The 20393-nt window shown below is 46.0% G+C and overlaps 1 protein-coding gene across 2 annotated transcripts in view; it reads right to left on the bottom strand.

Moving 5' to 3' along the window:
- Positions 1 to 7788, bottom strand: part of wdr19 (WD repeat domain 19) — a 165835-nt gene extending 158047 nt beyond the window's left edge. For both annotated transcript variants that reach the window (XR_005944604.1, XM_041201279.1), the window contains exon 1: positions 7708 to 7788. Coding sequence is in view for 1 of the 2 variants with exons in the window: in XM_041201279.1 (XP_041057213.1) it covers positions 7708 to 7713 (6 nt within the window). In the remaining variant the exon portion in view is untranslated. The remainder of the gene's footprint in view (positions 1 to 7707) is intronic.
- Between the last annotated feature and the right edge of the window lie 12605 nt (positions 7789 to 20393).

Below are 20393 nucleotides of genomic sequence, written 5' to 3'. Positions count from 1 at the left end.
CAAGCCTCCTTAGACAGGACGTTTCGAACTCATGACCACTACCATCTAGAAGGACATGGGCAGCAGACACATGGCAACACCACCACCTGGAAGTTATCCTCCAAGCCACTCACCATCCTGACTTGGAAATATATCGCTGTTCCTTTACTGTTGCTGGGTCAAGATCTTGGAACACTCTCCTTAAAAGCACTGTGGGTGTACCTACACCACATGGACTGCAGTAGTTCAAGAAGGCAGCTCATCACCACCTTCTCATGGGCAGTTAGGGCATGGGCAATAAATGCTGGCCCAGCCAGCAATGCCCACATCCCATAAATGAATTAAAAAAACAGAAAGAGAAAAGGCCCAATAACTTCCATATACTTCCATCTGAGGATGTGCCAAGCATCACATGGTAAGAAAAAGTCACCAATGAAACAGTCCTTTCTAGGGCAAACATGCCAAGCATGCTAGCACTAATCATGCAAAGAAGGCTTCGCTGTCTTGGGCACAGATGAAAGATGGCCACATCCCCAAGGATACGCTATACGGGTAGATAGCCCATGCCAACACCAGCAGGGCCCTCAAAGCTCCCATTCAAGGATGCCATCAAAAGAGACATGAAATCCCTTAACATCAAACAAAACAAGCGGGAAACTCTAAGATAAAAACAAAAAACTGTGGATGCTGGAAATCCAAAACAAAAACAAAAATACCTGGAAAAACTCAGCAGGTCTGGCAGCTTCTGCGTAGAGGAACACAATTAACGTTTCGCGTCCGAATGACCCTTCAACAAAACTAAGTAAACAATGGATGGAAATACATTTAAAAATAATGGAAATAGGTGGGAAAAGAAAAATCTTTATAAATTATTGGAAAAAAAAGGGGGGGATCGGAAAGGGGATGGGGATGGAGGAGAGAGTTCATGATCTGAAATTGTTGAACTCAATATTCAGTCCGGAAGGCTGTAAAGTGCCTAGTCGGAAGATGAGGTGCTGTTCCTCCAGTTTGCATTGAGCTTCACTGGAACAATGCAGCAGGCCAAGGACGGACATGTGGGCAAGAGAGCAGGGTGGTGTGTTGAAATGGCAAGCGACAGGGAGGTCTGGATAATGCTTGTGGATAGAACGAAGGTGTTCTGCAAAGCAGTCACCCAGTCTGCATTTGGTCTCTCCAATGTAGAGGAAACCACATTGGGAGCAATGAATGCAGTTGATGAAATTGAGGGAAGTGCAAGTGAAATGCTGCTTCACTTGAAAGGAGTGTTTGGGCCCTTGGATGGTGAGGAGAGGGGAAGTAAAGAGACAGGTGTTGCACCTTCTGCGGTTGCATGGGAAGGTGCCGTGGGTGGGGGTTGAAGTGTAGGGGGTGATGGAGGAGTGGACCATGGTGTCCCAGAGGGAACGATCCCTATGGAATGCCACCGAGGGGGGGTGAAGGGAAGATGTGTTTGGTGGTGGCATCATGCTGGAGTTGGCAGAAATGGCAGAGGATGATCCTTTGAATGCGGAGGCTGGTGGGGTGATAAGTGAGGACAAGGGGGATCCTATCATGTTTCTGGGAGGGAGAGGAAGGTGTGAGGGTGGATGCGCGGGAGATGGGCCGGACACGGTTGAGGGCCCTGTCAACCACCGTGGGTGGAAAGCCTCGGTTAAGGAAGGAAGAAATGTCAGAGGAACTGTTTTTGAAAGTGGCACCATCAGAACAGATGCGACGGAGGCGAAGGAACTGAGAGAATCGGATGGAGTCCTTACAGGAAGCAGGGTGTGAGGAGCTGTAGCTGTGGGAGTCAGTAGGCTTGTAATGGATACTAGTGAACAGTCTATCACCAGAAATCGAGACAGAGAGGTCAAGGAAGAGAAGGGAAGTGTCAGAGATGGACCACGTGAAATGATGGAGGGGTGGAGATTGGAAGCAAAATTAATAAATTTTTTCAGGTTCGGACAAGAGCATGAAGCAGCACCGAAGTAATCATCGATGTACCGGAGAAAGAGTTGTGGGAGGGGGCCGGAGTAGGACTGGAACAAGGAATGTTCCACATACCCCATAAAGAGACAGGCATAGCTGGGGCCCATGCGGGTACCCATAGCCACACCTTTTATTTGGAGGAAGTAAGAGGAGTTTAAGGAGAAATTGTTCAGTGTGAGAACAAGTTCAGCCAGATGAAGGAGAGTAGTGGTGGATGGGGATTGTTCAGGTCTCTGTTCGAGGAAGAAGCGGAGAGCACTCAGACCAACGTGGTGGGGGATGGAGTTGTAGACAGAGAGGTCAAGGAAGGGAAGGGAAGTGTCAGAGATGGACCATGGACTTTTTTTTCCCAATAATTTATATAGATTTTTCTTTTTCCACCTATTTCCATTATTTTTAAATGTATTTCCATCCATTGTTTTATCTCTACCTTTTAGCCTTTTTCAATTCCTTCACCCCACCCCAACAAGGGCTATCTGTAAACTTGCTTGTCCTGCTTTCTACCTTTAATTAGCACATTCCTTAGATAATATCACAACCTTCAACACCTCCTTGTCCTTTTGTCTGTGACATCTTTTGGTTATCTCCACCTATCACTGGCCCTCTATCCAGCTCTACTTGTCACGCACCCCCCCCCCCCACCCCCCCTTAAACCAGCTTATATTTCACTTCTCTTCTAATTTTACTTGGTTCTGTTGAAGGGTCATTCGGACTCAAAACGTTAACTGTGTTCCTCTCCGCAGATGCTGCCAGACCTGCTGCGTTTTTCCAGGTATTGTTGTTTTTGTAAGCGGGAAACTTTAGCTGACAATCGATGTAAATTGTGACATAATCTGTAGGCAGAATTCGCCACCACCATGACATGTGGTTTCAGAAGCTCTACACAGATGTCAGCTCTGCAAACAAGGCATCAGCAGAGATCATCCCGCATCACAAGACACAACTTCACGTGTGGGACTTGTGACAGACTTTGGCTTTCCAGATCGAGTTGTTCAACAATCAAATAAGTGCAGCAGGTAATCTCATCTGATGTCACCAAAATTCTGAGGTTGCATTTCCATCATCTCTTGTAGAAGGAAGTATGTCAATCATATTGATGAACAGAGGAGTGATGTAGATAGGCAAGAGCAGTGTGGGTAGCAAAGTTTTGGACAAATTATTTGAGAGGGATGGAAATCATGAGACTAGCAGAGGGTGCTAGAAGAAAAATAAAATGAGTCTGTAGGTATTGAATACAGGGCTAAAGCTCCAAAAGAGTTAAGGGTGGAGGTGGACAATTTGGCAGAGGTTCATCGAGGCAGTCTTAATGATGGACAGCTACATTTTCAAATTGCTATCAAAGCCTGAATATGTCAAAACTTGCTCCAGTTAAATATTGGTAAGAGCAAGGTCATCCTCTTCAGCTTTTGTTAGTACTTCTTGCCTTGATGTCATCAAATTGCCCACCTACCAATTTAGACTTGTAATTCAGCTTGGTTCCAAGCTCAGTTTACTTGCCCACATCACTTCATTAGGTAAAAAACTCTTATTAGGGCTTGACTCCTCTTTTCAACCTCGCCACTGTGTCTCACATAAATCCTCCAAAGGTTCAACTCATACAGGTGCCACGGCCCACATCCTTATTTGCACTAAGTTTCCTACTTCCATCTCACAGTCCTCTTCAAACTCCCAGTCTGCCCAGTTCTGTTTGTCTTACCCTCAAATTCCCTTCTTTCAGAATCCACCTTAAAACCCTCTTCCTCTGCTGTGCTTTCATTTTCTCAAATAGCCTTTCCACCTTCTTCCTTTATCCATGTTCAACATCTTCCTTAAAGTAAAACTTTCTCAAGATGTTTTCGACCAACAAGAAGCACATGATGGAAGGGTCTAAAACTCAGTTCAAGGCTGAATATATTTGGCAAGCAGATAAATTGTGCAATGAAATCCAAACAAGATTAGCATTGTTAATTGGTCGCAAATTTAAGCAGATTGGTCTTCCAGATGTTCAGCTGAGGGAAGTTTTGACTCATCCATGACTTGATGTTGGACAAATAATCTGACAGCACAGAAGTGATCATTGAGAAAAATGACATCAACACATGTAGAAATTAACTCCTTAGGGGCTGACTCCAAGAGGAAATATGTAATGAGGAAAAGATAAGAAAGGATATTGGTACACTAAGGCTAGAACCTTAGGATAAAGATCAAATCAGCAATTACATTGAGCATCATCTCACCTTCAGGACATCTCACAGAACATTGTATCCAATTCATTTCTTTCTGAAATATAGTTACTATTCTGTAGAAGACAGCACCCAATGTGCATACAGAATCACCACAAAATATCAAATAAGTTCATCTGTTTTTGGTTGTGTTGATAAAAAGGCACTGATTATTATTTATTCTTCTTCATGTAACGACAGAGGATCTTATAAATCCACCTAAATGGGCACATGGAGCTTCAGTTTAATGACTCAACCAAAACATGATACCTGTGATCACCCATAACTGCCTCAAAACTGGAATGAAGCATGTGCCTAGATTATGTTCTTAAGTCCAAGACTTGAGCAAGAATCCACAAACTTCTGAATCAGAGGTCAGTGTTACCAAATCAGCCAAAAATGTCAATGGTCCTGCAGGATGGGAAGTAAAGTCTGGTCAAATGGTGACACCCCCCTTCCCCCCTCTCTCCCCCCCTCCCCCTCCCCTCCCCTCCCCCCCCTCCCCCTCCCCCTCCCCTCCCCCTCCCCCCTCTCTCTCCCTTCCTTCTTCCCCCGTCCCCTCCCTCCCCCCCTCCCCTCTCCCTCCCCCCTCCCCTCCCCCTCCCCTCCCCCTCCCCCCTCCCTCCTCCTCCCCCTCCCCCCTCCCTCCTCCCTCTCTCCTTTCTCTCTCCCCCTCCCCCTCTCACCCTCCTCCCTCTCACCCTCCCCCTCTCTCTCCCCCCCTCCCCCTCTCTCTCCCCCCCTCCCCCTCTCTCTCCCCCCTCCCCCTCTCTCTTCCCCCCTCCCCCTCTCTCTCCCCCCCTCTCTCCCCCCCTCTCTCCCCCATCTCTCTCCCCCCCTCCCCCTCTCTCTCCCCCCCTCCCCCATCTCTCTCCCCCCCCTCCCCCATCTCTCTCCCCCCCTCTCTCCCCTCTCTCTCCCTTCCCTCTTCCCCCTCCCCCTCTCCCTTCCCTCTTCCCCCTCTCTCTCCCCCCCTCCCCCATCTCTCTCCCCCCCTCTCTCTCCTCTCTCTCCCTTCCCTCTTCCCCCTCCCCCTCTCCCTTCCCTCTTCCCCCTCCCCCCTTCCCCCTCCCCCTTCCCTCTTCCCCCTCCCCCTCTCACCCCCCTCTCCCTCTCCCCCCTCCCCCCCTCTCTCTCTCCCCCCTCCCCCTCTCTCTCTCTCCCCCCTCCCCCCCTCTCTGCCCCCCTCCCTCCCCCCCCTCCTCTCTCTCCCCCCCTCTCCCCCCTCCCTCCCTCCCCCCTCTCTCCCCCCATCCCTCCCTCCCCCCTCTCGCTCCCTTCCCTCTTCCCCCCTCTCCCTCCCTTCCCTCTTCCCCCCTCTCCCCCCTCCTCCCTCCCACCCCCCTCCCTCCCCCCCTCCCCCCACTTTCTCCCCCCTCGCCCTCCCCTCCACTCCCTCCCAATTTTACTAGGGCTCCTCGATGCCACACTCAGTCAAATGCTGCTTTGATGTCAAGGGTAGTCACTCTCACCTCACCTCTGGAATTCAGGCCCTTTGTCCATGTTTGGATCAAGGCTGTAATGAGGTTTGGTGTGAACTGAAATGGCTGAAGACTGGCTAGGATGATGGGCAACTCAGAAGAATGCCAAATCAGATCATCCATTCAGCAAAAATGTTTCACTCACGTGCTAAGCTCCGCCACTACTGGCATTGAGGATGTTTATAGAACCTCCAACTTCTGTTAATGGTCCACCACCATTTATGACTGGATATAGTAGGGCTACAGAGCTTTGATCAGTTGGTTGTGGGGTCACTTGGCTCTATCTATAGCATGCTGCTTCCACTGTTTAGCATGCATGCAGTCCTGTGTAGTAGCCTCACCAAGTTGGCACTTTAATTTTAGGTACACATGGTGCTGTTCCTGGCATGCACTTCTACACTCCATATTCAACAAGGATTGGTTCCATGGCTTGATAGTAATGGTAGATTGAAGCATATTCCAGGCTATGAGGTTATGAGGTTACAGGTTATGGCGGAGTAGAGTTCTGCTGCTGCTGATGGCCGACAGCTCCTCATGCATGTCCAGTTTTGGGCTACTAGATCTGTTCTGAATCTAACCCATTTAGCACAAAGGTATTGCCACACATCACAACAGAAGGTGTCCTCAGTTTAAAGACAGGACTTTGTTTCCACAAGGACAGTACAGTGGCCACTCACAAATAATACCAGACAGTTGCACCTGCATCGGTAGACTGGTGAGGATGAGATTAAGTAAATTTTTCCCTCTTGTTGGTTCCCCTGCCACCTGCTGCAGGCCCAGAAGGGCAGCTATGTCCCTCAGCCATCAGCCAGCTGAGACAGTAGTAGTGCTACAAGCCACTCTTGATAATGGACATTGAAATCCCCAAACCAGAATGCATTCTGTGCCCTTGTTATACTTAGTGCCTCTTCCAAGTGGCATTCAACATGAAGGAGTGCTGATTCATCAGCTGAGGGATGGATAGCAGTATGTGGTAAGCAGCAGATTTCATTGCCCATGTCTGACCTGATACCATGAGATTTCATGGGGTCTAAAATCAAAGTTGAGGACTCTCAGGGTCGATTCCTCCCATTTGAATACCACTGTGCTGCCACTTTCCAGGCATTGCAATGGACAAGTCTGGGATGTTGGTTGAAAGATATGATTCTGTGAGCAGATGCAACAGCGCTCCCAATTTTGGCACAAGGACCAGAGATGCTAGAGAGGGGGACTTTGCAGGCTCAGCAGGGCAGGGTGTGTCTTTGTTCTGTCTGAATCTGAAGCCTAGGTCAAGGCTATTTGGTTGGACTGGTTTTGTTCGTATTATACTTTGTGGTAAAGATTTGGTACAACTGAGTGACATGCCAGGCCAATTCAGAGTGGTTAAGCACATTGCTATAGGTCGAGTCAAACATAGCTCAGACCAGGTAAGGGCAGCAGATTCCATTCAAGAGTCGGATGAGTTTTTAAATGACAGTCTGGTAGTTTTATGGTTGTTACCACTATTATTACTATCTTTCTAATCCAAATTTATTTAACTAACTAAATTTAAATTGGCTCGGTGCTGTGGAGAGATGTGACCTCATGTTTCAAGATTAATCCAGTCAGAAAACCTACAGTATCCTCCTAAACGAGTGTGTGGGAAGTAGCGTGCACGGCGTGGAAGTATGATTGCGGGAATAAGGAGTTTCGGGAGTGGAGAAATGGTGGGGGTTGTTAGTGAGGGCGGTCGGGGATTAGTGAAAGAGATGGGCGAGTGGTGAACGCACTGGGACGGCGGGGTAGTGTGATGGGTGGGAATGCTGTTTGAGCAATGTCTACCGGGAAGGTAGAATCCCCGTGTCTCGGCAGCAATAGTTTCTGGGTCCATTGGATTTCAGGGACTAAAGTTAATTGAAACTACCAGCCACGTCTCCATAGTAACCGCGGGAGTGGGGTCTGAGGCCTTTACAAATTGCGGTGGCTCATCAATCCAGCTGAATTAGTGAGAACGGAGGCGTAAATGAATAACCCAAAAATTGTTAGCACACATAACTCTTCCCTTAACTCGGAGCGCTGATGATATCGGAACAGCGACGAGCGCCACACTCCTCTCTCACCTTCATCTCTAAGTTTATTTTCTTCAGGGACCACTTCTCCCGGGCACGGCCGCGCCGTCCATGTGCGCATGCGCAACCGTGCCCTTGTCTTCCCACAGTACAACGCGGCGGGGCGTCCGGTCACCATGGCAACCATCGACCCGGCCTTCACCTGGCTTCTGCGCAGACTCAGTGCCGGGAGCAATCTACTGTGCAATCTCCAGCTTCTTCTAATTTACATCCTGGAGCTTGCCTGTTCCTAAAATAATTTCTAAAGGTTTAGAATCTCTAAGACTCTTGAAAACAATATTCTGAAAACTCTCCGCAGATCAACTAGGATCCATAGAGATAAATAAAGGCTGCAAAGTTCAGCTCCTTAGTGCCTGGCTGGCGCCATTTAGGCTGCAAATTGGCGGTGGAGGTGAACATTTCTGGTTGGGGGGCGTTAGCACGGGCACAGGAAACATCACTGTGTATAAAGTAGGCAGTTTGTGGCATAATCAGCATCTTTGGAGTTCAACGCTCTCGCTAACACTCTGTCTTAAACACACACAACTGAACACGTTCACAGGAAGGACGCCCCTACCCCCAACAGCGCTATTTAAAGGGATCATTCAACCAGGCTAGTTGCTGATTTGAAAGATAGTTACTGAATGAATTCTGTTTGCTGTTGCTGCGACTGCAGCAGCGTTTGGTGATGTCCAGAGTTCTTTAACATTGCTAAGTGTACAGGGAATGGTGTGGCATGTGCTGAAGCACTTTGTTCTGACTTCAAAGATTCTGCACCAACCGCTTGCTCCAAGGGCCAATCCTCTTGGACTACAGCATGACTGGAAGAACGAGTGGGGAAAGGGGAGAAGGGCTCACAGCAGGAGGCTGTATCCATCCAGGTTGTTTAGGGAGCGACTGTCCTACCTGAACCTCAGCATGGACTTGTTCGTCAGAGATCTGGTGGTTTACTAAATCTACCACCCGTTGCAAGCTCAGATGGGCAATTCTGAGCACAGGAGGAACAGCATTGCCAGTGGCTGTGGAGGTGATGGTGGCATTAACTTTAATGCCTCGGGCGCTTTCCAGGGTGGAGCAGGTGAAAATTTCAACATCTCCCAGATTGCTTCCCACTGTCACAAACAAGCAAGCCACTAAGGCTCTGCCAAGAGAGCTTAATATATGTAAACTAGCAGAGACCCACAAAATATTTGCAGTCAAACTAATATCTTTGTTGCAACAGTATCTCTTGGAATACAGGATTTTTAGTTATTCTTTCCACAAAGACTTTCACAGGACCAAAAGTTCCCATTCTGTGAAAAGCTACATAAAGTTGTCCATGTGTAAAAACTGGCCTAGGATTATAAATACAAATATTTCTGGCCATGTGATTTAACTTGTTTAGCTAGTATTACCCATATAAATGTTGGAGTACAAATATTAATCTGTGATGCTGACACAACTAAATGAGAAATGATCATTTTCCATGACAGCCCTCATTCGGAATTCAAGTTTTATAACAACATTGTAATTGCTCCTTCCTTGAGTCTAATTTTGTGCACTAGCATGCCTATTAGAGTTAGACTGTGTAGAGTACTCTGGAGGGTAAAGACAGCTATCATCTTCTTAATCTATAGAATCTGTAAAGAAAACAAGAAATTGTAATATTTTTCTTCTGTTAATAGCCTTGTCATATTTCTTATATATTGGGTATTTGTAAATATGGTAATTGGAGTAAGAGCCATAGTGACTGCAAGAGTCTAAAGCCAACAGTAAGAAGTGCTTTTGATATGTTAATGAACCAAGAGGAACTTCAATCAGAGTTTTTCAATAAAGCAATAGCAAAAGTAGTAGACCGATCGTCTCAGCTTGCTCCTGCCCCACAGAACTCATTTCTTGTTATCTTGACTCCCTTCTCTCTCCCCTTGTCCAGTCCCTTCCCACCTACATCCGAGATTCCTCTGACACCTTACGTCACATCAACAAGTTCCAGTTCCCTGGCCCCAACCGCTTCCTCTTCACCATGGACGTCCAATCCCTCTACACCTCCATCCCCCACCAGGATGGTCTGAGGGCCCTTAGCTTCTTCCTCGAACAGAGGCCCGAACAATCCCCATCCACCACTACTCTCCTCCGTCTGGCTGAACTTGTTCTCATGCTGAACATTTTCTCCTTCAACTCCTCTCACTTCCTCCAAATAAAAGGTGTGGCTATGGGTACCCACATGGGCCCCAGCTATGCCTGTCTCTTTATGGAGTATGTGGAACATTCCTTGTTGCAGTCCTACTCCGGCCCCTTTCCACAACTCTTTCTCCGGTACATCGATGATTACTTCGGTGCCGCTTCATGCTCTCGTCGGGACTTGGAAAACTTTATTAATTTTGCTTCCAATCTCCACCCCTCCATCATTTTCACGTGGTCCCTCTCTGACACTTCCCTTCCCTTCCTTGACCTCTCTGTCTCAATCTCTGGTGATAGACTGTCCACCAATATCCATTACAAACCCACTGACTCCCACAGCTATCTCGACTACAGCTCCTCACACCCCGCTTCCTGTAAGGACTCCATCCCATTCTCTCAGTTCCTTCGCCTCCGTCGCATCTGTTCCGATGATGCTACCTCCAAAAACAGCTCCTCTGACATGTCCTCCTTCTTCCTTAACCGAGGTTTTCCACCCACGGTCGTTGACAGGGCCCTCAACCGTGTCCGGCCCATCTCCCGCGCATCTGCCCTCACGCCTTCTCCTCCCTCCCAGAAACATGATAGGGTCCCCCTTGTCCTCACTTATCACCCCACCAGCCTCCGCACTCAAAGGATCATCCTCCGCCATTTCCGCCAACTCCAGCATGATGCCACCACCAAACACATCTTCCCTTCACCCCCCTTATCGGCATTCCGTAGGGATCGCTCCCTCCGAGACACCCTGGTCCACTCCTCCATCACCCCCTACTCCTCAACCCCCTCCTATGGCATCACCGCATGCCCACGTAAAAGATGCAACACCTGCCCCTTCACTTCCTCTCTCCTCACCGTCCAAGGACCCAAACGTTCCTTTCAAGTGAAGCAGCATTTCACTTGCATTTCCCCCAACTTAGTCTACTGCATCCGTTGCTCCCAATGTGGTCTCCTCTACATTGGAGAGACCAAACGTAAACTGGGCGACCGCTTTGCAGAACACCTGTGGTCTGTCCGCAAGAATGACCCAAACCTCCCTGTCGCTTGCCATTTTAACACTCCACCCTGCTCTCTTGCCCACGTGTCTGTCCTTGGCTTGCTGCATTGTTCCAGTGAAGCCCAACGCAAACTGGAGGAACAACACCTCATTTTCCGACTAGGGACTTTACAGCCTTCCGGACTGAATATTGAATTCAGCAACTTTAGGTCGTGAGCTCCCTCCCCCATCCTCACCCCCTTTCTGTTTCCCCCTTCCCTTTTTTTTTCTTCCAATAAATTATAAAGATTTTCCTTTTCCCACCTATTTCCATTATATAAAAAACCCCCCCCACTAGAGCTATACCTTGAGTGCCCCACCATCCATTCTTAATTAGCACATTCGTTTAGATAGTATCACCAACTTTAACTTTAACACCTATGTGTTCTATTGTACTATTGTCGTTGACATCTTTTGATGATCTGCTTCTATCACTGCTTGTTTGTCCCTACAACCACACCCCCCCCCCTCCACCTCTCTGTCTCTCTATCTCTGCGCCCCCCACACACACACCTTAAACCAGCTTATATTTCAACTCTTTCTTGGACTCGAACTCAAGTTCTGTCGAAGAGTCATGAGGACTCGAAACGTCAACTCTTTTCTTCTCCGCCGATGCTGCCAGACCTGCTGAGTTTTTCAAGGTAATTCTGTTTCTGTTTTAGTTTTAAATTGAGTTGTTTTAGTTCAAAGGGGGATATATGCAGGTTGTAAAAAGGTGTAAGGAAATAAGATAAAGATAGGGTAAGTTTACTTTATTTTCAAAAAATCCTAAGAGCTAAAGTAAAGAAGAGTCTAATCAAGTCTGGGAAGAAAGCATTTCTAGAGAGTCTGGTTGAGACAATAGAGAAATCAAAGGAAAGGAATGCATTTAAGGAAACACTGAAGCCAATGTGAGTGGGTAGCTGTTTAGTTCTCCCAGAAGACAGCAGGATAGCTGATCAAAACTCCCTGAAGACAGTGTGAACAAGGCCAGACCTGAAAACCCAGTTGCTGTCAGCCTCAGAGGACACTCCAAGGAAAAAAGGCAGTGTGTGGCGAAAATCACCGGAATTGTATAGATTTTGAACATCTAGATTTGCAGGGGGGGAGGAACCAGAGTTTAGAGCAGATAGTGAGGTGGAGGAGGATAAAGGTCAAGCGAGGAATGCATGTATAGACAGAAATCAAAGGTTTGTACGTGATAAAAATGTTCTCAGGTGCATCTATTTCAATGCAAGGAGTATTGTCGGAAAAGTAGATGAGCTTAGGACGTGGATTGGCACGTGGGATTACGACATTATTGCTATTAATGAGACTTGGTTGCAGAAGGGGCAGGACTGGTAGTTCAATGTTCCGGGGTTCCGTTGTTTCAGACGTGATAGAGGGGGAGGGATGAAAGGGGGAGGAGTGGCATTACTAGTCAGGGAAAATATCACAGCTGTGCGTAGACAGGACAGCCCGGAGGGCTCGTCTACAGAGGCCATGTAGGTGGAGCTGAGGAATGGGAAAGGTGTGACCACACTAATAGGGTTGTATTATAGACCGCCCAATAGTCAGAGAGAATTGGAGGAGCAAATCTGTAGAGAGATAGCAGACTGATGTAAGAAACAGAAAGTTGTGAAAGTAGGAGATTTTAACTTTCCACATATTGACTGGGACTCCCATACTGTAAAAGGGCTGGATGGCTTGGAGTTTGTCAAATATGTTCAGGAAAGTTTTATAAATCAATATATAGAGGTACCAACGAGAGAGAATGCAATATTTGATCTCCTATTAGGGAACCAGACAGGTCAGGTGACAGAAGTATGTGTAGGCAAACATTTTGGGTCCAGTGTCCACAATGTCATTAGCTTTAAGTTAATTATGGATAAGGATAGGTCTGGTCCTCGTGTTGAGATTCTAAATTGGAGAAAGGCCAATTTTGTGGAACTGAGAAAGGATCTAGGAAGAGTGGATTGGGATAAGTTGTTTTCTGGCACGGATATGTTCAGTAAGTGGAAGGCATTCAAAGACGAAATTTTGAGAGTTTAGAGTTTGCATGTTCCTGTCAGGATTAAAGGCAAAGTTAACAGGCATAGGGAACCTTGGTTTTCAAGGGATATTGGCGATCTGGTTAAGAAGAAGAGAGAGGTGTATAGCAGGTATAGGCAACAAGGAGCGAATGAGGTACTTGTAGAGTATGGAAAATGTAAGAAAATACTAAAGGAAATCAGGAAGGCAAAAAGAAGACATGAGGTTGTTTTGGTAGATAATGTGAAGGTAAACCCGAAGGGTTTCTACAAGTATATTAAGAGTAATAGGATAGTAAGGGACAAAATTGGTCCCCTTGAAGATCAGAGTGGTTGTCTATGTGTGGAGCGTCACGAGATGGGGGAGATCTTAAACAGTTTTTTTGTATCAGTATTTATTCAGGAAACTGGCATAGTGTATAAGGAAGGAAGGGAAACAAGCAGTAGTGTCATGGAACATATAGAGATTAAAGAGGAGGAGATGCTTGCTGCCTTACAGCGAATAAAGGTAGATAAATCCCCCGGGCCTGACATGATATTCCCTCGGACCTTGAGGGAGACTAGTTTAGAAATTGCAGGGGCCCTGGCAGAAATATTTAAAATGTCCTTAACCATGGATGAGGTGCCGGAGGATTGGAGGGTAGCTCATGTTGTTCCGTTGTTTAAAAAAGGCTCCAAAAGTAAACCAGGTAATTACAGGCCAGTGAGCCTGACGTCAGTAGTAGGTAAGTTATTGGAAGGTGTTCTGAGAGATTGGATATACAATTATTTGGACAGCCAAGGGCTGATTAAGGATAGTCAGCATGGCTTTGTGCGTGGTAGGTCATGTTTAATGAACCTTGTAGAGTTTTTTGAAGAGGTTACCAAGAAAGTAGATGAAGGAAAGGCTATGGATGTTGTCTGCATGGATTTTAGTAAGGTCTTTGACAAGGTCCCACATGGGAGGTTAGTTCAGAAGGTTCAGACACTTGGTATCCATCGAGAGATTGTAAACTGGATTCGAAATTGGCTGTGTGGGAGAAGACAGAGAGTGGTAGTGGATGATTGCTTCTCAGACTGGAGGCCTGTGACCAGTGGTGTGCCTCAGGGATCTGTGCTAGGACCATTGTTGTTTGTTTCTATATCAATGATCTGGATGATAATGTGGTAAATTGGATCAGCAAGTTTGCTGATGACACTAAGATTGGAGGTGTTGTGGACTGCGAGGAAGGCTTTCAAAGCTTGCAGAGGGATCTGGACCAACTGGAAAAATGGGCCAGAAAATGGCAGATGGAATTTAATGTAGAAAAGTGCGAGGTGTTACATTTTGGAAGGACAAACCAAGGTAGGTCATACACAGTAAATGGTAGGGCACTGAGGAGTGTGGAGGAACAAAGGGATCTGGGAGTTCAGATACATAATTCCCTGAAAGTGGCGAGACAGGTAGACAGGGTTGTAAAGAAAGCTTTTGGCATACTGGCCTTCATAAATCAAAGTATTATAGGAGTTGGAATGTTATGGTGAGGTTGTATAAGACATTGGTGAGGCCAACTTTGGAGTATTGTGTGCAGTTCTGGTCACCTAATTACAGGAAGGATATCAGTAAGATTGAAAGAGTGCAGAGAAGATTTACTAGGATGTTGCTGGGTCTTCAGGAGTTGAGTTACAGGGAAAGATTAAACAGGTTAGGACTTTATTCCTTGGAGCGTAGAAGAATGAGGGGAGATTTGATAGAAGTTTACAAAATTATGAGGGGTATAGACAGATTAAATGCGAGTAGGCTCTTTCCACTTAGATTAGGAGAGATAAACACGAGAGGACATCGCTTTAGGGTGAAAGTGGAAAGATTTTATGGGGAACATTAGGGGGAACTTCTTCACTCAGAGAGTGGTGGGAGTGTGGAACGAGCTGCCATCTGACGTGGTAAATGCGGGTTCACTCTTAAGTTTTAAGAATAAATTGGATAGATACATGGATGGGAGAGGTCTGGAGGGTTATGGACTGGGTGCAGGTCAATGGGACTAGCGGAATAATATTTTGGCACAGACTGAAGGGCTGAATGGCCTATTTTTCTGTGCTGTAGTGTTCTATGGTTCTATAAAGATAGTTGCTGAACAGAAAAGGGAACAATTAGCTCTGAGGGTAGTTAAGTTAAGATCTTGTGGAACTGTTTTAATGTATTGTTTACTGTGTGAAGCCATTTGCGTATTTAAGTGTAATTGTGCTTTTTCTCTCCATTTTCTTTAAATAAGCATTTACTCTGCTATAAAATAAATACCAGTAGTTTGGGGACATAATTTCAGAACCTCTCCTCATACTATGCAAATTGCAAACAAATGTTTTGGCAGCTGTTTCAAGCTTCCCTCTGAGATTTGGGCAGCTCAACATTTACCATCAGCTGTGCCATAACAAATCAATGCTGGTGTATTATTTTAATTTACCTCACAGCTTTTCTAAAACATTTTCATTCAAATCTATTGAAGCTTCATTTTAGCATATTAAATAGCTTTTGAATAATAAGTTGTATCACAGAATTGTCCCTGCCATTTTGCCACAATTAACTAATTCCAGCATCTTATCCAACATTCCAATGCAGTCTCCATCCCATGTCATTGCATCCTTCTTATGCCAGCCCTCTCCTTCCACTGTTTGTGTTCTCCACAAACCTTCCACCCCACTGCTGACATTGCTACTGACCATTGGCAGCTGCATGTGCACCACACGTTCCAGGTGCCCACATGCCTCTAAGTGCACCATGCGTGCTCACCAAATAAACTGACCAACGGATGACTCCCTTAAAATTACCAGTCAAAACAGTCTGCAGAGACAAAAACTGATTATTATGATTATACTGTAGAAGAAGAGGATGTATCTTACCAGAGAGAAGTTGGCAGAGTAAATACATGGCTTCATGAGGATTAAAAGCTTCTCTGTGATATTGGGCACACAAATGCCATTTTCTAGGCACTGCATTTCAACTCTGAGATGTACTACAATCAAAAGGAACTCCACTCCTCATTTCCAAATTGGTATATGCAGCATATCATGCAGGTCAGTGCCCAGCATCCTGGCAACAGTATTGATGCCTTACTTCTGTGGCAGTCCACTGTACTTCTGCCTTTCAGCAACTATGACAAACAAAAGGGTGGATACTCTATAGCGAGGGCTATCCTTTGATGACATGGCTCATGGCTCTGATACACAACCCATGTGCACGTGGGCAGCATGAATGCTACAAAATGTGACAGAATAGGCAATTTGGGTGCTGAAAAATGCTTCGGCTGCCTGGACTCCACTGGTGGAACCCTGCAGTCATTGGCAGAGTCAAGGTTTGTGGTGATGTGTTGCGTGCTGCAGAACTTCGCTAACATAAGGACACAGTTCTTACTGCCAGCTATATGGCAATCAGGCGAGGAGCAGAAGGAGGAGGAAGAGGGAGGGTAAAGGCAATTAACATATCCCCTTTCCAGCTCGGCTGCCCTTGATCGACTCATCTAACTGTGATACCAATACGGAACATCAAATGGTCCTTCACCTTCTCCCAGTTCATGACCATCACAGCGTTTGCTTGACCAGAAAGTAAAAATACAAGCATACAAAATCAATGTACCAGACACCACCATCACCATCCCTGGGTATGTCCTGTCCCACCATCAGGACAGACCCAACAGGGATGGTAGCACAGTGGTATACAGTTGGGATGGAGTTTCCCTGGTCTCAAGGCATCAAGTCAAACATAGGCAAGGAAACCTCCTGCTGATTACCATGTACCATCCTCCCTCAGCTGATGAATCAGTGCTCCTCCATGTTGAACACCACTTGGAGGAAGCACTGAAGGTGGCAAGGGTGCAGAATGTACTCTGGGTGGGGGGCTTCAATGTCCATCACCAAGAGTGGTTCAATAGCACCACTGCTGACTGAGCTGTCCGAGTCCTAAGCTGCTAGACTGGGTCTGCGGCAGGTGGTGAGGGAACCAACAAGACAGAAAAACATACATGACCTCATCCTTATCAACCTGCCTGCTGCAGATGCATCTGTCCATGACAGCATTGGCAGGATTGATCACTGCACGGTCGTTGTGGAGACGAAGTCCCGCCTTCACAGTGAGGATACCCTCCATCATGTTGTGTGGCACTACCACCGTGTTAAATCGGATAGATTTCAAACAGACTGGGTGTCCATGAGGCACTGTGGCCGTCAGAAGCAGCAGAACTGTAGTCAAACACAATCTGTAACCTCATAGCCCAGCATATCCCCCATTTTACCATTACCATTAAACTTGGGGATCAACCCTGGTTTAATGAAGAGTGCAGGAGGGCATGCCAGGAGCAGCACCAGACATACCTAACAATGAGGTGTCAACCTGGTGAAACTATAACACTGGACTACTTGCATGCCAAACAGCATAATCAGCAAGTGATAGGGCTAAGCGATCCCACAACCAACGGATCAGATCTAAGTTCTACAGTCTTGCCACATCCAGTCATGAATGGTGATGGACAATTAAACAACTCACTGGAACAGGAGGCTGCACAAATATCCCCAACCTTAATGATGGGGAAGGCCAGCATATCAGTGCAAAAGATAAGCTGAAGCATTTGCTACATTCTTTAGCCAGAAGCGCCAAGTGGATGATCCACCTCAGCCTCCTCTGGAGGTCCCCGGCATCACAGATGCCAGTCTTAAGCCAATTCGATTCACCCCACGTGATATCAAGAAAAAGTTGAAGTCAATGGATAGTGCAATAGCTGTGGGCCCTAACAATACTCTGGCAATAGTACTGATGACTTGTGTTCCAGAACTTGCTGTGCCCCTAGCCAAGCTGTTCCAGTATAGCTACAACACTGGTATCTACCCAGCCAAGTGGAAAATTGCCCAGTTATGTCCTGTACACAAAAGCAGGACAAATCCAACACGGCGAATTATCACCCCATTAATCTACTCTCGATCATCAGTAAAGTAATGGAAGGGTTCATCAACAGTGCTATATTTGAACAGGTCTTGGATGTCGTCCTGGTAACTATCTCCTTGAAGTAGATGAGAGTGTGAATTCAACTCAGCATCTTCTGAGCAGCGTTCCAGCTGCCCTCAAGTCCAGCCTGAAAGATAAGATTGAGGAACTTGAAAAGATGGAAGCAATCAAGGAAGTGACAATCCGAACAGACCTGATTAACAGCATGGTAGCAGCAAAAAAACCTGGAAGCTGAGAGTATACTTAAATCCAAAGGACTTCAATAAAGCTTTGATGAATTCTGCCAACCATTGAAAACATTTTGCCATAACTTGTCAAGGCAAAGGTCTTTATTTCCCCTAAGTGCTAAGGATGAGTACTGGCAAGTGAAGCTGGATGAAAACAGCAGTTTCCTAACTACATTCTGGATGCCATTTGTGAGGTACAGATGGTGATGCATGTTGTTTGGCATTTCTACTGGTCTGGAAGAGTATCAACACCAACAGCATGAGAAAGTCAATGACATTCCAAGAGTAGAAGCGATCATGGATGATCTACTAGTCTATGAATGTGGAGATACAATGGAAGCAGCTATTGCAGTCCATGATCAGAATCTAGTGAGACTGTTACAGAGAGCTCACCAAATGAACATGAATCTGAACAAGAAAAAACTGCTCTTGAAGAAGACTGACAGTGAAAGACCTTTGCCCTGATCCTGATAATGTGCGAGCTGTAGCAGAGATGCAACAACCAACAGATGCGAAGGTGATTTGTGCATTACCGTGCCAAGTTCTTGCCCAGTTTGTCATCAGAGTGTGAATGTCTATGCACACTCACTGCAAAGGATATTCATTGGTATCAGGGCACAGGACAAGGAGCAGCTTTCAGTTGCATCAAACAGTTAATGACAACAACGCTAGTGCTGAGGTACAATGTGAATGACAAAGCCACCCTGCAGTGTGATGCCAGCAAAACAGGATTTTAAGCAATCTTCATGCAGCAATGATGCATTTGTATCTAGAACATTAATGCAAACTGAATGATGCTATGCAAAGATAGAGAAGGGGTGCATGGCTATTGTCTTTGCTTGCGAGCATTTTAATCAGTATTCATTCGGGAGAGAGAAAGTCCATGGTAGAGTCTGACCACAAGCCACTTCAAATCACCTTTCTCAAACCACTTGTTACTTGTAGAGATATCATGTGGAAGTGAAATACAAGCAGAAAGAGATGTGCATCATTGACATGCTGTGGAGAGCTGCACTCCATGTGAAGGAAGTTGATAATGCTAGTACAGGATGTGAAATCTTCCAGATTCAACAAGAAGCAAAAGCAAGGCATGCTCTGGAAGTCATCAACCCAGCAGAGACATTGAATCTGACAGACAAGCATCTTGCTTAGATCAAGAGAACTACAGAACAAGATGCAACCCTCTACGTGCTACTGGAAGTAGTGACACACCTGTTGCTATCAGAGAGTATTGAGCATGCAGAGAAGAAGTGATCACGCAAGATGGCAACTTGTACAAGGGGAATTAGAGTCATCATCCCTAAAAGGATGAGAAAGAGAGTTGCTGAAACACATCCATGCAAGTCATCAAGGCATCGAGTTCTGTCTGAGGAAGGCAAGTGAAATGTTCTACTGGCCAAATATGAGCAATGAGATTAAGGACCACATCAGTCAGTGCAATGTAATGAACATCAAGCTAAAGAGCCATTCATGACATCCCATGTAGACCATGTATGTGGGCAATTTTTTTTCTTTATTCGTTCATGAGATGTGGATGTCCCTGGCAAAGCCCACATTTGTTGCCCATCCCTAACTGCCCTTGAACTGAACATTTCAGAGGGCAGTTAACAGTCAACCACATTGTTGAGGGTCTGGACTCACATGTAGGCCAGACTGAGTAAGGACAGCAGATTTCCTTCCCTAAAAAACATTAGTGACCAAGTGTGTCTTTACGACAATTGATGATACTTGTCAGCTACAATGATGGGATTTGAACCCATGTCCTTAAAGCATTGGCCTGGACCTCTGGATCACTAGGCTATTAGTCCAGTGATGTCAGTACTATGCCAACATCACCATCCCCCACCCCCCCCACCCCACCCCGGGCAATTTGCAACTGCAAATGATAGTGCATTAAATTTTTTTCTTTTTTTATGAAAAGGGGGATGTTTGGAGAAATGCCTTTATGCATTGTTGCCTTTGTGCACAGTGGCTTGTCATTGTCATGTACCATCTGTCAACTTTTGTAAATAAAGTTTTTAGGGCAATAGTCATTTTACACACCACATGGAACATATACTGCTTTTAAGTGATGCTCACATTATATGAACTTTGGCACCCTGCTGAAACAGGAAGCCATTCAACAGCATGTTTGGTACTGGGCTTCAAGTAGCAATCATGCAAATGGTAGCATAAAGTTGGCATGCTGCCTGCACAGGAAGCTATGAGCACAGGTTAGTCACACATTCAATTTAGTCCCCAAAAGAGTTGTGCATGTGGACCTTTCATCAAAACTGTAAGATACTAGACCTCGACAGGGAAGTGGAAAACACATTTACACCTAAGAAAATAAATTAAGTGAT

Source organism: Carcharodon carcharias, chromosome 1, assembly GCF_017639515.1.
Source record: "Carcharodon carcharias isolate sCarCar2 chromosome 1, sCarCar2.pri, whole genome shotgun sequence".
Taxonomy (NCBI): domain Eukaryota; kingdom Metazoa; phylum Chordata; class Chondrichthyes; order Lamniformes; family Lamnidae; genus Carcharodon; species Carcharodon carcharias.
This window is presented reverse-complemented; position numbering and strand designations above follow the sequence as displayed.